Source organism: Squalius cephalus (genome assembly GCF_949319135.1).
Source record: "Squalius cephalus genome assembly, chromosome: 3".
NCBI classification, from domain to species: domain Eukaryota; kingdom Metazoa; phylum Chordata; class Actinopteri; order Cypriniformes; family Leuciscidae; genus Squalius; species Squalius cephalus.
The window spans coordinates 11,259,824-11,275,222 of NC_137124.1; the positions used below are offsets into that span (position 1 = coordinate 11,259,824).

A 15,399-nucleotide genomic window follows, 5' to 3' on the forward strand; every position below is an offset into this window, starting at 1 on the left:
TTCAGTCTCTTTAAATCCCTCCTTTCCAAAAGTCTACTCTGCTCTGATTGGTCAGATGGCCCAGTGTGTTGTGATTGGTCTACTCTGCTCTGATTGGTCAGATGGTCCATGCCTGTTGTGATTGGCCTACCGCTTTCAGCGTGTGTTGGAACCAAAATGTCCATTACCATATCTGAATTTCAACTTCAGAGGCTTACACAGCGCTTGATACACACAGTAATATTAACAGTAACGATGGCCTCTGTTTTTCCATATAAATTCCAGCGTGAGTCCTCGTCCTTCTGAAGTGCATCAGAGTGGATTCTCGGAGCTGAAAACAGCGTCTTCTTGACATGAACAACACGAATCAAACTCTTCCAGGCTCACCTACAACTAAAGTGTCTGAGGGTCAAAGTTGACATCGTTCACAGGCAACCAATAAAAACCATAGACTGGCATTATGCAAATGTGTTACATTGTTACATTGGTTTGTAACAAACAGCTAGGCTATATTACACACTGCATGAAAGGTAATATTCGAAAAAGCATAATAGGGGCACATTTTCGTTTTATTCACTGAAAATCTTGACACCCACCCTTGTGGTTCATAAATAATATTGAGTTTTTGAGTCTAGAGTCCTGAATCAGTTGATCCGGACAACTTTTATGAAATTTAGTGTAATTTTTTGATCTTAAAAAAATTCAAAATGAAACCTAAAAATGAAAATTCTGGAGACACACACACACAAGCACGCGCACGTTTGTGTGAACTATCCCTTAAGTCTCCATTCCTTATACTGTAGTACATGGAAAAGAGAAAGCTAGTACACTTCACAATTTCTCCTTTTGTGTTCTGCAGAAGAAAGAATGTCATGCAGGTTTGCGACAATGTGAGGGTGGATAAAAATCATGACAGGACTTTCATTTTTGAAAGGAAGAGAAAAAGTGAACAAGGAAGGTTGCAAACTGCCTTCTGGTGGAAAAAGAAAGATAGAAAAAGAAAGAAAGAAAGAAAGAAAGAAAGAAACTAGTATTGAGCGAAGAAAAGAAGAATGCGGGGAAAATATGAGTTGCCCTTACTTAATTTACAACATTCTTGATTTCAGTCCAATTAAAGATCCACAACTCAGGCTCTGAATGAAAGCTTTCATTGTAAGTCAGTTCTTCAAGCTGGAGACTCAGGCTTGTCTGGAGTATCAAATATCCTCCTGTGTGTCAGAGAAAGAGAGCGACTCTGGTGGATACCATGTTTTGCGGGTGAAGAAATGTGTCTGGAATTTGGTATCAAGGGACACGTTCCTTCTTCCAAAAACCCACATTGACTTACTCAGAAGATTGATTGTAAGAGTGAAATTGCTCAGTAGATGTAACGCGTAATGCTGCTTTTCAGTCATTTAGATTGTTGCTTGTTTTAGTCAGTCATATGAACTTTTCTTAATGTCAGGTTTTATTAACTTAATAATTTACTTACCCTAATATCATTACAAACCCCTCTGACTTTCTTTCTTCTAAGGAATATTTACCCCCTTTTTCACAGGCAAGGCTTAAAGGGGTCACATAATGCCATTTTTGTACAAGCTAATATGATTCTTTAGGGTCTAAATTAAAAGTTTGTAATATACTTTAATTAAAAATTCTCATTAGTATTGTAAGAAAACACTCATTTTACCTGGTCAAAAACAGCTGTTTTCAGCACGCCGTTTAAGTGCATGTGTCTTTAAATGATAATGAGCTTTGCTCACACCGCCCCTCTGTTCTGTGCGTACACCGTTTGTAACACAATAACACAATAACCATAACGCATGGTTCATTATAAACGTGGGATTATGAATTATATTGAGAATGTCGTACATAGAAAACATGCCGTAATGTACCCTGAGTGTAAACAGCCGCATTCATCGTGAAGCATGCTGTGCTAGCGATTTGCAAAGATTAATATAAAGGTTAATATAAAGGTTAATAAAACGTTACACTCACTTCAGTTCTTCTGGAGGTGCAGCAGGAACACGAATAGTTGGTACCGATCCTTTTTTCAGGAGCAGCTTCTTAGCAAAACCAGCTTTATACTGACCTCGTTTGTAAAGCAGTCTGGTGTGTGAAATGATTTGCGCAAACATGAAAGCATTGACGTTGATCGTGGGGAATATTCCCTTCGAAAACAAACTCAGCCACTGCGTCTTCAGCTGTATGGATTTAGGAACATTTAGGATTTAGGACTGCTGTGTTCCTTATTACACCCAAGAACAGAACACCACAATCGCTTAGACGCCATTCTGCTCATAGACAGTGCTCCAGCGTATCAACAATGACCGTGCCGGTCCACGCGGACTATGATTGACAGCTCGCTCACGAGCGAGAGTGGGTCTGTGTTGAAACGGTGCTGTCAATCAACAATCGTGGGAGGGGCGTCGATTTTGTGACGTCACAAAATCGAACGGCTTGATTTAAGATGGGGGAAAACATATAAGAAGATTAAAAAAAAAAACACTGGTTGGATTTTTATCATTTTATGATGGTTGTGTACAGGCACTGCCAACACACATTCCAGTACAATCAACTTGTAAAAGTGCATGTACCATTATATGACCCCTTTAAGTCTAGTCTCAAACTAAAATGTATGTTTGAGTTGTCTAAAATGAAAGCAACTTGCACTGATATATCCTAAAATATGTCAGTGCCATTGTTTTGTCTCAAGATGCACACCAGTAATGTTTTTTTTTCTAAGGCACATTTATAAAAGCTACATAAATGTCCTAATATTGAACTAAGGCCTAATCCTGCCTTAATCTAAACCCTGTCTGTGAAACCAGGCCCTAGTTTAGCAGATTGTTAATGCTGCTAAAGACTAGTTACACCAGGTTGAACGCCAGTGATTGGTTTGTCATGTGTCACATGACTGATCGCAACGCAACAAGGCTGAATAGATATATAAATGATAAAAATATGATTAAGAAATTTCGTTTTTGTGTGAACGTTTCCTTTAATATATTCTCCAAAACAACTTATTATCCTGATATAATCTCTGCTAGTTTTATTAACATAATCGAATACTTTTTACATACAGTATATTGTTGCATTTTAACTTGCGCTGCATCAAACGCATGAAGTAAACTGAACTAGAGCCTCAGTTCTTTCAGTAATTGCACTGTTTGGTATACAAACACTCATGTTAATATTTGTAATAATAATTGTGGCTGTTGTGTTTCAGTGCGGACGGCGCGGTTCTCTCAGGAGCCTGCAGACCAGTCAGTGGTTCTGGGCCAGAGGGTGGTCCTGTCCTGCGTGGTCTTCAACTATTCGGGCATTGTGCAGTGGACCAAGGATGGACTGGCCTTAGGCATCGGAGAAGACCTCCGGGGTCAGTGATACATAGCGCTCTTTCATTCTTTCTTTCTTTCTTTGGCCTTTCATAAGTCTAAAGATTTTTCTAGTCGAATAGTAGTTGTTCATTTAAGCCATTAGTCGACTAAAGGCATGTTTATATTCATTTAATTACTTTAATACTGAGGACAATACTAAACCATAATGAGCGTTTAATATATATGGGTGTAATAAATGCATTTTCCACTCTCAAGCGCACACATAAAGCTTGCTGCAAAGCACCGGCAGAAGTAATGATTATGAATGTGTAAGAAAAAACAGCAAGGAGACATTTTAATTGTTTATTAATAAACTAGTGTTTTCTGAGTCAGTGTCGGCTGCAAAGATGAATTTGACGATGCTGACTCGCCATCTCCGCAGTAAAGTGATCGCGCTTTTAGAGAAAAATGCAACTTTCATACGGATTACATAATCAGAGCGCTTTCGATTCTAATTGGTTCATTTAAAAGTAGACATTTCAAGCTTTCTATAGATATATTTCTGATGTCTGTGAGGCAAGTAGCCTATATACGCTGGAGTTATAGTTAATTTTTGTGATGCACTCCAGTTCACTGAGACAGAGACGGCAGAAAGCACTTCTGTTTGTTTTCTCTATTTTACAAAAGCACAACATTTTGTTGTTATTGTGAGTTTGCACAAATAAAAGTAGACACTTTACGGTTTCAAAAATGCAAGTGATCGCACCCGCGCCTCCATGTCATGCAGCTTCCACACTCCGCACAAACACTTATAATAATAATAATAATAATATTAATAGTGTACATTTATCTAGGTTAACGTTAGAGTGAGCGGCCATGTAAAGTTGCTACTAATCCAACGTTTGGATTTCCTGGCCAACATACTATAATAACCACAAGGACCCGCCGCTAACCATCTGTCCCTCATGGACTGCGTGACTTCGCCACTTCCTGTGGAGTTGTTTTATTTTCTGCAACTGACTAATGAAATTTTGGTCAACTAAGGGCCCGTTTACACAACACAGTTTTCAACTAAAAACAGAAAACTTTGTATGCGTTTTGGCCATTTATTTACACGACAATGGTGTTTTGGGAGCATTTTTTAAAACGGGTTTCAAAGTGCACGTTTTTGAAAATGATACCATTATTGTCTCCGTGTAAACTACAAAAACATTTGTGAAAATGGTGATGTCATGCACATGTGTATTACGTGTTAAGTCTATAGGCGTTTCTTTACAAAGTGACATCGCCAACTACTGGTTGGCAGCAGAATACAGCGTTTTTAATCGTCAGGTAAATGTACCCATAGCTTCTTCTCATCGACTAACATTTAGTCGACTGTAAGGGGGCAGCCCTACTACAAAACCAATCACGCTAGCAAACACTTAGATACACAAACACACACACTAAACAGCCAGGACTCCTTAGCAATAGATTGGCAACACCTTTCTTCATAAAATGTAAGAATGTGTGTATTTCTTTCTTTCTCTTAAACTTTTTAGTTTTCCCTATGTACACCCTTTCAATTTCATCTCTCATCTGTCTCACTGTTTCCCTGTTTGCTTGTTTTCTGTCTGACTTTTATCCTCTCTTCCCTTTTGCTCTTTTGCTTTCTGCTCCACTAGCTCATCTTTTCTCGCTCCTTGTGGACTGTCATGAGAACAGTGAGGGCAGGATGTGGTATATTTAACCTCTGCCATTATAAATAGATAAATGTGGACCTGATAAACTACATTTGCTGCATTTGCCAGATTTGTTAAAAGACATGAGGCATGAGGGAGATTTCTCTTTCTTGCTCTCTCTCTCTCTCTTGCTCTCTCACTTTGACTCAGTGTAGTTGTATTTACACTGTGATGCTTCACTGGTTTGTCCCCTTGGCTTTCATATAAAAGCATGTGAACAAATCCTGCTCTCACACACACACACACACACACACACACACACACACACACACACATACACATACACACATACACAAATGTGCACACGCAGAAATACATCCGCACGTACTCAGCGGCGCACAGCACACACTGACAACTCAATCCCACAGTAGAGAGAGGGCTGTGTGGGTTGGGGATACGTGATGTAATTCACAGCAGAATTTTTGTCATTTCTCTTGCAGCAGAAGCTGGAAATGTCCATGTCATAGCACTAGCATATATCATGCAAACTCTACTGGCATCCAGTGGTGGATAACATCACTGCACTACAAGCTAGTTTTTTTCCTTTTTAGTAGACAAGCGTTTCTTACTATTGCTTAGAGATCTGAGATTTGAACAAACCTTTAACCTTAAGTATTAAAACCATTTTTGTGGACTTTATTTTCACTTGGGCCAATAGACAACCACCCAAAACACCCTTGCAAGTGCAAAAGCAACACACTAAGGGGCAGATTTACTAAACAGGGCAAATTAGCGTGAGAGTGTAATTCCCAAAAAATGCAGATGTGAGTGGAAAGTTCTGCAAGTCATCAACTGACGATGCACAAATTAAAGAACACAGACGCAGCCGGATCATTTCCATAATGACCAAAGCAATCTACCAAGAGCAGTAATTAGCATGGTTTAAGACAATGCTTTTTTGGGCGGTAAATAATGGCGCAAATACCAATATATTGTCTAGCGCAAACCTTAGTAAATCACCTTGCATGATTCAATTAAAATGAAATATTCTCCTCCCATAAATTTTGCATCTGAAAAAGAAACTCCTACAAATGCATATGCAATAAGGTCAGCCGCAAAAATAACTATCCAAGGCTTTTCCCCACAAAAATGAAAACTAATTTTCACTGCGTGTCTTTAGTACATCCTGACAGTCGTTTTTTTTTAAGCCAAAAGATGGTTTGCTTGCTGGCGCAAGCTGTTAGTAAATCTGGCCCTAAGAACCCTCTCACACAGAGCTTGTTTTTGATTTTATTTCACTATGCTGCTTTTCCATTGTTTTTCTGTAAAAATGCAAGCATCTTTTGACCGTTGCGCTTTTTTGCAGCGTCTTGTGTATAACATTGCACTCTAAAAATGCAGTGCTCAAGTTAAGCTTTTATAAAACGTGTCTCAAGACCATGCCTGTGTCTCGCGTTTTTTCGCGTTCTGTGTGAATGCCCCTTAAAAGCTATCAGAACACTGTATTAACCACATAGCAAAACATTAAAAACCACTCAGAATGCTTTAGCAACCTCATTGCAACATTAAAACTATACAGAACACCACATAGCAACACACAAGAAACTACCCAGAATCAGACCACTCACTTTTCCTTCAGGAAATGCAAAATAGCTCAGTCAGTGTGTTTTTTGTGTTCAAATAAAGACTATCTACCTCCAAAACGTGACAAATTCTGATCTGCGTGTGTGTGTCTTTTTGCAGCCTGGCCCCGGTATCGTTTGCTGGTGGATGTTGGGCAGTATAATCTGGAGATCTCGGCCGCTGAACTCTCAGATGACTCTCTCTACGAGTGCCAGGCGACGGAGGCTGCGCTGCGCTCACGACGGGCCAAACTCACCGTCCTCAGTGAGTCTTGTGTGTTTGCTTAGAAAGGAACCTCAATGGTCATGCATTCTAGCTTGTTGTTTTAAATGTTGACCATGATGGTTTTGCCAGAATATGAGGAGTGAAGGGGTTAATGTGTTATGAAATGAATAGATTTATGAGTTGCTTCCATTAATAATTGAACTCCACATGTGTTTGTGTCTGTAGTTCCTCCCGATGAGCCGGTGATTGAGGGGTCCCCGGAGATCCTCCTCACAGCAGGGGTTCCCTATAACATGAGCTGTGTGTCCCGTGGAGCCAAACCTGCCTCCGTCATAGAGTGGCAGAAAGACGGCCTGCCGATAGAAGGGACTGTCAGCACCACGGTGAGGCACACACATGCCAAAGTTTTGACTCGTCTGAGTTTAAATGTAATAGCTTATGTAGCTCAAGAACAAAGGTATCAACCATAGGCTGTAAAACAAGATGGACAAGTGTGTCTCTGCTTCCTTCCACTGAATAAGAAAAATATCCAAAATATCCCAGTGAACACACACACACACACTGCAAACCGAGGACACACACACCCGGAGCCTGAGTCTGTGCAGTAATGGTCCCGCGGTATCGAGGTCTCGCCCACACTCTCGCTCCCTCAGATTCAATCGCATCACAGCTGTCAATCACGACGTTACACCCCGTTTATAGCATCAAATAACTAACTAAAAACAAACTGGAAAAACGAACACTTGAACATATGTCTGTGTGATGAGAACTACCTAAAATGACAGAAACAGTCTTTGAAAAAAAAAATATATATTTTAAGTGCAATTGGATTTATTAGTTTGAGTCATGTCCCATTTGATGACATTGAGTGTGCGGAGTTTATTACCTATACTGCAGCCAGCCACCAGGGGGGCGATCAAAATGCTTGGCTTCACTTTTCAGTACTTGTGCGACACGCTTGGTATTAACCGTATATATATATATGCATCTAATGATGCATCTATGTATATATATATATACATAGATGCATCATTAGTGGCTGTTTCTATAGACCGATATACATAAGCCATCCGCCATATTGGAACAGTAAAAGCTGGTCTGTGAACATTCGAGAGCAAGTTGACTGAGCGTCTGCAAACGTAGTTAGACGCATGTATGAATATCTATATCTGAAACTAAACTAACACAATGCAACAAGACAAAGGCATTAGCTAACACGACATTAAAAAGTTACCATAGTTAAAAAATCTGGCTACGTATACATATCTATGGTATCAACAGTATCATTTTGTTGCGCAGGAGGTGCTTCCAGACAGGAAACGCGTGACCACACGCAGCTACCTGCCCATTCTACCAGTGGATACAGACACTGGGAAGAACTTCACCTGTGTGGCTACTAACCTGGCCGTGCCAATGGGCAAACGGACCACTATCACCCTCAACGTACACCGTGAGTCTATAACCCTTTCTAGCTTTAGTAACATTTATGAGGAAAGTTATTTTAATTTTTTATTTTCTTTGGTGCAGTGTAAAAAAAAATATTTCAGACATATCCACCTTATTTTGCATGTGTCTATCTATCTGAATGTGCAAGACTTCTGATTCATTAGCTGCTATAGGTTAATAACTAGAATGCAATGCAATGTAATACAATGCAAAAAATAAATAAACTCTTAGCGCTACACACCAGTGTGTTTATAATTACGACAATATGTTAAAATAATATGGTAAGAATTACCAGTTTGCAATAGTTCGAGCAGCATAACCAGCTGTTTCGTACAGCTAAATATAACTGGAAACGGATGAGAGCGGAAGCCAGACACATTCAATTTACAAATGGCTGTGCCGCTTTTACGTGAAAAATAAAGTGGATAAATATACATTGTAAATCGATATAAATAAACTAAATAATACATCAGGCAATAGTTTGTATTATGCATACACTGCCATTCAAAACTTTGGGGTCAATAAGATTTTTTATTTATTTTTTTGTTAATACTTTTACTCATTAAATAATTAAATGAACCAATTTCTTCTTTCTATTAAGAATCCTGATCACAGTTTCCACAAAAACATTAAGCAGCACAACTGTTTTCAACATTGATAATAATAATACATGTTTCTTGAGCAGCAAATCAGCTTATTAGAATGATTTCTGAAGGATCATGTGACACTGAAGACTGGAGAAATGATGCTGGAAATTCAGCTTTGATCACAGGAATAAATTAGATTTTAAAATATATTAAAATAGAAAATATTTATTTTAAATTGTAATAATATTTCACAACATTACTGTTTGTTTCTGTATTTTCTATCATATAAACACAGCCCTGTTGAGCATAAGATACTTCTTTTAAAAACGCCTTACCAACCCAGATCTTTTGAACTCTAATGCATGTACAATATAGTAATGAATTGTCCGTTGTGGGCTGTGATGGGCCAATATAAATCAAGGGCTCCTTTTTTAAGTCTAAGTCCATTCCTGGTGCCATTGTTTCTCTTAAATAGCTATTTGTACTTGATCTAACCCTTAAAAATGACTTTTTTTGGTGACCTAATTTAGTCAGGTGGATATTTTGGCTTGAATAAAACCCATTCATTTAGATATTACATATCACATAAAACACATTTTTAGGCAACCTGACCAAACCCACAAGACAGTACGAACTCTTCTAAAACAGCTTTTTAAAAATATAGCGCATTAAAACCTTCAAAGATGTTAAAACCCCTTTAAGATGATAGCATGCTGTGACATTCATCTACATTCTGACACTATATTCATAGCTCCTTCCCATCAGTCCTTCAGCGTGCCTTTGGTCTAATGAACGATATGTCTTTATTATGTATTCTGAATGCTCTCTGCAGACCCTCCAGTGGTGACGTTATCCATTGAGCCTCGCTCCGTACTGGAAGGAGAGAGAGTGACCTTCACCTGCCAAGCCACTGCCAACCCACCTATTATGGGTTATAAGTATGTCTCTTACTAAATGTGATGCTTAAAGTGGCTCCTTTTACATTTTGTGAGATGAAAAATTAATGACTTGTTTTATCAGGGAGATAAAGACGTTCTTTAAGTATTATTAAGCCCCATATATCTTCAATTATTTTCTGTTACGGCAGCCGTACCCTTGAATTCCTGTCTGTACATGCTTCAGGGGTGTTTCTTCATAAATCTGCTAAAGCTTCACTGACTGACCCTTTTGGCTTGGCTAGGTGGGCAAAGGGAGGTGTGGTCATCCAGGGGGCGAGAGAGAGTGTATATTCCGCCAAGGCGGATCACTCTTTCTTCACCGAGCCTGTGTCCTGCCAGGTGTTCAATGCCGTGGGCAGCACAAATGTCAGTATACTCGTCGATGTCCACTGTGAGTATCAGCTTTGGTAGAGTGCACAATCTAGAAAATCTTCATGTGAAATTTAGCATGTGAAAGCAGATCACCAAATAATTAAATTGACTAATAATTAAAGATGTTTGTATAGTGTGTCTGTATAGTGTCTGTGTGTCTGTATAGTGCAATGTACTGTATGTCTCTGTGTAAATGTTTGTTTGTGCAATTTTGTATAGTTTGTGTGGTTTCTATCTATCTATCTATCTATCTATCTATCTATCTATCTATCTATCTATCTATCTATCTATCTATCTATCTATCTATCTATCTATCTATCTATCTATCTGTCTGTCTGTCTGTCTGTCTGTCTGTCTGTCTGTCTGTCTATCTATCTATCTGTCTGTCTGTCTGTCTGTCTGTCTGTCTGTCTGTCTGTCTATCTATCTATCTATCTATCTATCTATCTATCTGTCTATATGTCTGTCTGTCTGTCTATCTATCTATCTATCTATCTGTCTATCTGTCTGTCTGTCTCCGTCTGTCTGTCTATCTATCTATCTATCTGTCTGTCTGTCTGTCTGTCTGTCTGTCTCCGTCTGTCTGTCTATCTATCTATATATCTGTCTGTCTATCTATCTATCTTTCTGTCTGTTTGTCTGTCTGTCTATCAACATGTGTCTATCTATCTATCTATATATCTGTCTGTCTGTCTATCTGTCTGTCTGTCTGTCTGTCTATCTATCTATCTATCTATCTATCTATCTGTCTGTCTGTATGTCTATCTATCTATCTTTCTGTCTGTTTGTCTGTCTGTCTATCAACATGTGTCTATCTATCTATCTATCTATCTATATATCTGTCTGTCTGTCTGTCTGTCTATCTATCTATCTATATATCTGTCTGTCTGTCTGTCTATCTGTCTATCTATCTATCTATCTATCTATCTATCTGTCTGTCTGTCTGTCTGTCTGTCTGTCTGTCTGTCTGTCTGTCTGTCTGTCTGTCTGTCTGTCTAGTAAACATTTCTAGTTTATTTTGCTGTTTAAATGCAAAAACACTGAGCTGTTATTAACCTCTGTTTCATGCAGTTGGGCCTATCCTGGTCGTAGAGCCTAAACCAGTAACGGTGGACTTAGACTCGGACGTCACTTTAAATTGCAAGTGGGCTGGAAATCCTCCGCTCACACTAACCTGGACAAAAAAGGGTTCAAGCATGGTGAGCATCTGCCTGTAGATCTGTTCATCAAACCTCCTTTCTGTTGCATGTGCAGTTTCTTCTTTCTTCTCCTCCATTTTTTCTCTGAAGTGTACTTTTTTGTCAGACTATGACATTTTCCTCTGACTTTATCTCTCATCAGTGAGTGTTCTCCGTGTGTGTCCCTCTTTTCCTGGCTCTCTTCCATATTTACCTTCCAACTGTGTTTTGATGTTGAAGCTGCAATCCTTTGGTCCATTTGTTTCTTTTTAGATAATGTCTACATTGAAATGGCTTTACAGCTTTTTTGGTCATTTTCCCCTCCATCTCTCTCCCCCTCTCTCTCTCTCCCTAACACACAGGTTTTGAGTAATAATAACCAGCTCTATCTGAAGTCAGTAAGTCAGGCAGATGCTGGTCAGTATGTGTGTAAGGCCATCGTGCCTCGGATCGGAGTGGGCGAGACCGAGGTCACACTCACTGTCAACGGTCAGTACGGCTCTTTTATCTTATTGGACCAACAGAAATACAGTTTTTCTCAGTCGCTTTGGTGCATTTCTCACATCACTATTTACATTTGCACAACAGTTAATGCAGTTCTCAAAACAATTAGTACAAACTGCAAAACCTAGCTGATAACCTTCAAAAGTGTGTCACTTGCTCAAAATGGATAGCTCATTCCTCAAAAGCAAGTATTCATGTCAATGAAAGTGTCAGTGTCATCAAGATGAAAAGTCCTGACACCATTGTCTATGAACAAGATAGTCAAATGGCTTTGTCATGTTTTCATTATGACAGTTTACTCTGTAAATGCTTTCCAATGCAAAAATAGTCAGATCTTGGTGACACTACCTGAAAATGCTCAAGACAGCACTATATACTACTTGCACAGCCATTTGAAAAATACAGTAAAGTTACACATTACTGTATTTAGTGAGGTAACTGAGTACAAGACACTGAATATGTATGTTTCACATTTTTACTGCATATGCTCTTTGCAATATTCTAATTTGTTCACAGCATTGTGCAAAAGAAAAAATACACCCTTATTTACAACAAACATAAAGTCCCTTTGGGTAGAGCTGTGCACAACTGTAAACAATATTGCAGTACATATTGGAACTGAACATACAACATACATAGTACTGTAATCATTCATGCATATCCAGACGTTCCTCATCAGTGAAAGCTGAGATTCACCTGAGAGAAATTGTTCAATTTAGGAGACATTTTCAGGAAAAAAAAAAGATTTAAACAAATGTGTAAAATTTGCTTGACAGATTTTGACAACTAGTTCAACATTTTTGTATGTAATGACTCAAGCAATGAAATGAGGACTATTAGTTTTATATGGAATGACTATTCAGCATTCAAGTATAGTTAATTTTGACTGACATGACATAAGCAAATGATAATGTTATAAAACAGCAGAGAGTTGTATGAAAGCAATTGATGCATGTCCAAAAGCATTTGCAATTTGTTGGAAGGAATGAGAAACTGCTACTATGATGTGCACAAATTACTAAATGTTGTGGAGGTTGAACTAACTGTTGTGCAAATGTAAATAGTGATGTGAGAAATGCACCAAAGTGACTGAGAAAAACTGTAATAAATCTGTTTTAAAAACCAGGCAGCTTTTAAAGTGCCCCTATTATGGATTTTTGAAAACCTTTCATGTAGTGTGTAACACAGCTCTAAGTGAATGAAAACATCCTGCAAAGTTTTAAATCTGAAAGTGCACCGTATATAAAGTTATCGTCTTTCAAAAGTAAGAGTCGACTCTGAGTCAATGAAATGCATCGTTTTTCAAACAAGTCATAAGCCGTTTCGTTGTGACGTCAAGACGAAACATTAGCATATTGCCGGCCCACTTATTGCGCGGGCAGACACCAGGGAAAACTTGAACCTCAAACACTGCAGCTTATTCCTGTGGATACTGGACAGCATCATGTCGAGAAGACGCTGTACTCTACAATGTGAAGGTAAAGCCAGTTTTCTTTCACTGCCCAAGGACGAGGGTGTGAAGAATCAGTGGTTAAAGTTCATCTTTACCATGATATCATAGCAGTATTATCCTAAACTTTTGCTGTGTTCCCTTTATTTCACTGACGACGACTTCTCAAATATCAGAGTTCAATGCAGGATTCGCAAACCGCTTGTTCTTGAAAGATGGTGTTCAATATACTTAGTTTTGAGTTTTATATTGTGTAGGTCTCCTGCTTCTGGCTAACTCTCATTATTACAGCCTTACTGAAATAGCCTTTCTGCTGATCAGTTGTGGGCCACTATTACCTAAAACTGTGTCTGTTAATGCAGATTGTCTGTCGTTCTCACTACTTTGAGGAAAGATTAAGCATGGAGCAAGATTTGTTTTTACCAACGTTTATGTTACATCAGTCATTCACGCTAAAGCTCGGCTAGTGTATGCACTGTTATTGATACAGTTTCCACATGTTCACCGCAATAAATTACAAAAATACTCGGAAAATAAATAAGTACAAGTAGAATAATCGGTTTGCTGATGGACATGCACTTGTTAATGCTGATGGTGAGGAATTACAGTTGCAACATCTCATAATGTACCTCAAACTGAGTAGCGTGTCACTGAGAAAGTCCTGCTCGAGTCGTCCTTGCGATGGAGGTTCGGGTTGAATAACTAGTTCTTCCAATGATTCATCATCGGACTCGCGCTCGGATTGATATGGTAAAATCGACGTCATTGTTTGTTACTGTGTCTAGTTTACGGTGTAGGAAGCCGCAGAGCTGACGTTGTTATGGCAATGGGCGGTTTTGTTTTCGACACACACGCTGCACGCGGTAGACCAATCACAACAGACTGAGCTGTCTGGCCAATCAGAGCAGAGTAGCTCAAGGAAAGGAGAGATTTAGAGAGATTGATTCATCTGACGAGTCGTTTGAGAATCATTGAAAATGTGGTGATGTGCAAATGTATATTATGAGAAAATGAAACATTTGATGCATGTAAACCTGTTGTAGGAGACTCCAGAACAACATTAGGACACTCTAAAATAGCATAATTGGGGCACTTTAAGATTTTTTTAAAATCAATATTTAGCTCATTGTGAGTTCTGCATCGGAGAATCAGAACTTTATGTAGTTTTTCTGACTGTATGATTTCTGTTATTTATGTATTTTGTTTTGGACTGTATTTTTGTGCAGGTCCACCCATCATCTCCAGCGAACCGGTCCAGTATGCAGTTCGAGGGGAGAGAGGGGAAGTCAAGTGTTATATTGCCAGCACCCCTCCCCCTGACAAGATTGTAAGTCACATTTACATCTATGCTATTTTCCAGAGAAATGTACAAAAATATTTCTAAACAATTGATATTTCTGATATTTCACTGTTTTGTTGTTATTCACTAGTGGTTAATCAGACCAGGCCACACGGTTCGAAACACATGTGATTCGCGGATTAATAGCTAAGTTTAACATCATAGAGTGAAAGTTTATCATTTGCACGTGTGTTTTTTTCCGAATTGATTCCTCTTTCGCATCTCCTTGAGCTTGAACGGACACATACACACAAAATGACAAAATACTCGTCTCGGCAAGTATTCTCGAAAACACAGTCGGTTATGTGAACGTAAACGGTTGAAAAAGAAATCTGATGTGTATCATTATATTGAATCCATTCATTAGGTCTTAAAGTGACAGCAACCTATAAATACCTGCTGCTGTCTATGTTAATCAATTCTGTGGGAAATCTGGTTTCAAATTTTCACTTTAGACACCTAAGACTGAATTTTATTTTATTGTTTTTAAACAGTCTTTAGGTTAAAACTAACTCAAACTAGACCTGATCCCAAGGTAACACTCTCTGCTGTAGCTCAGTATATGTGGCTTTCAAACGCATCCTTTCTCTGAAACTACAAGTGATTCTAATTTAAAATGACTCTCAGCTCAGACCCCGATACATCTCCAGGATGAGATTTATGAAATATGAAATATGGGCAGAGCAGTCGTTCCTTTTAATGCGGTAGCTTTTTCACATGTCTTGGTTTGTGAGGTAAATGGAAGCTTACCATGAGCATGTGGAGGTATGCATTTTTAAATATTCTCACAGCTCAGCA

General features: G+C 38.7%; 1 protein-coding gene across 2 annotated transcripts in view; it reads left to right on the forward strand.

The window, feature by feature from the left end:
• kirrel1a (kirre like nephrin family adhesion molecule 1a) overlaps window positions 1-15,399 on the forward strand; it is a 43,580-nt gene that overhangs the window by 19,469 nt on the left and 8,712 nt on the right. For both annotated transcript variants that reach the window (XM_079868012.1, XM_079868013.1), the window contains exons 2-10: window positions 3,188-3,337; window positions 6,683-6,826; window positions 7,013-7,170; window positions 8,087-8,237; window positions 9,653-9,758; window positions 10,001-10,149; window positions 11,202-11,329; window positions 11,671-11,797; window positions 14,489-14,589. In XM_079868012.1, coding sequence (XP_079724138.1) covers window positions 3,188-3,337; window positions 6,683-6,826; window positions 7,013-7,170; window positions 8,087-8,237; window positions 9,653-9,758; window positions 10,001-10,149; window positions 11,202-11,329; window positions 11,671-11,797; window positions 14,489-14,589 — 1,214 coding nt within the window. The remainder of the gene's footprint in view (window positions 1-3,187; window positions 3,338-6,682; window positions 6,827-7,012; window positions 7,171-8,086; window positions 8,238-9,652; window positions 9,759-10,000; window positions 10,150-11,201; window positions 11,330-11,670; window positions 11,798-14,488; window positions 14,590-15,399) is intronic.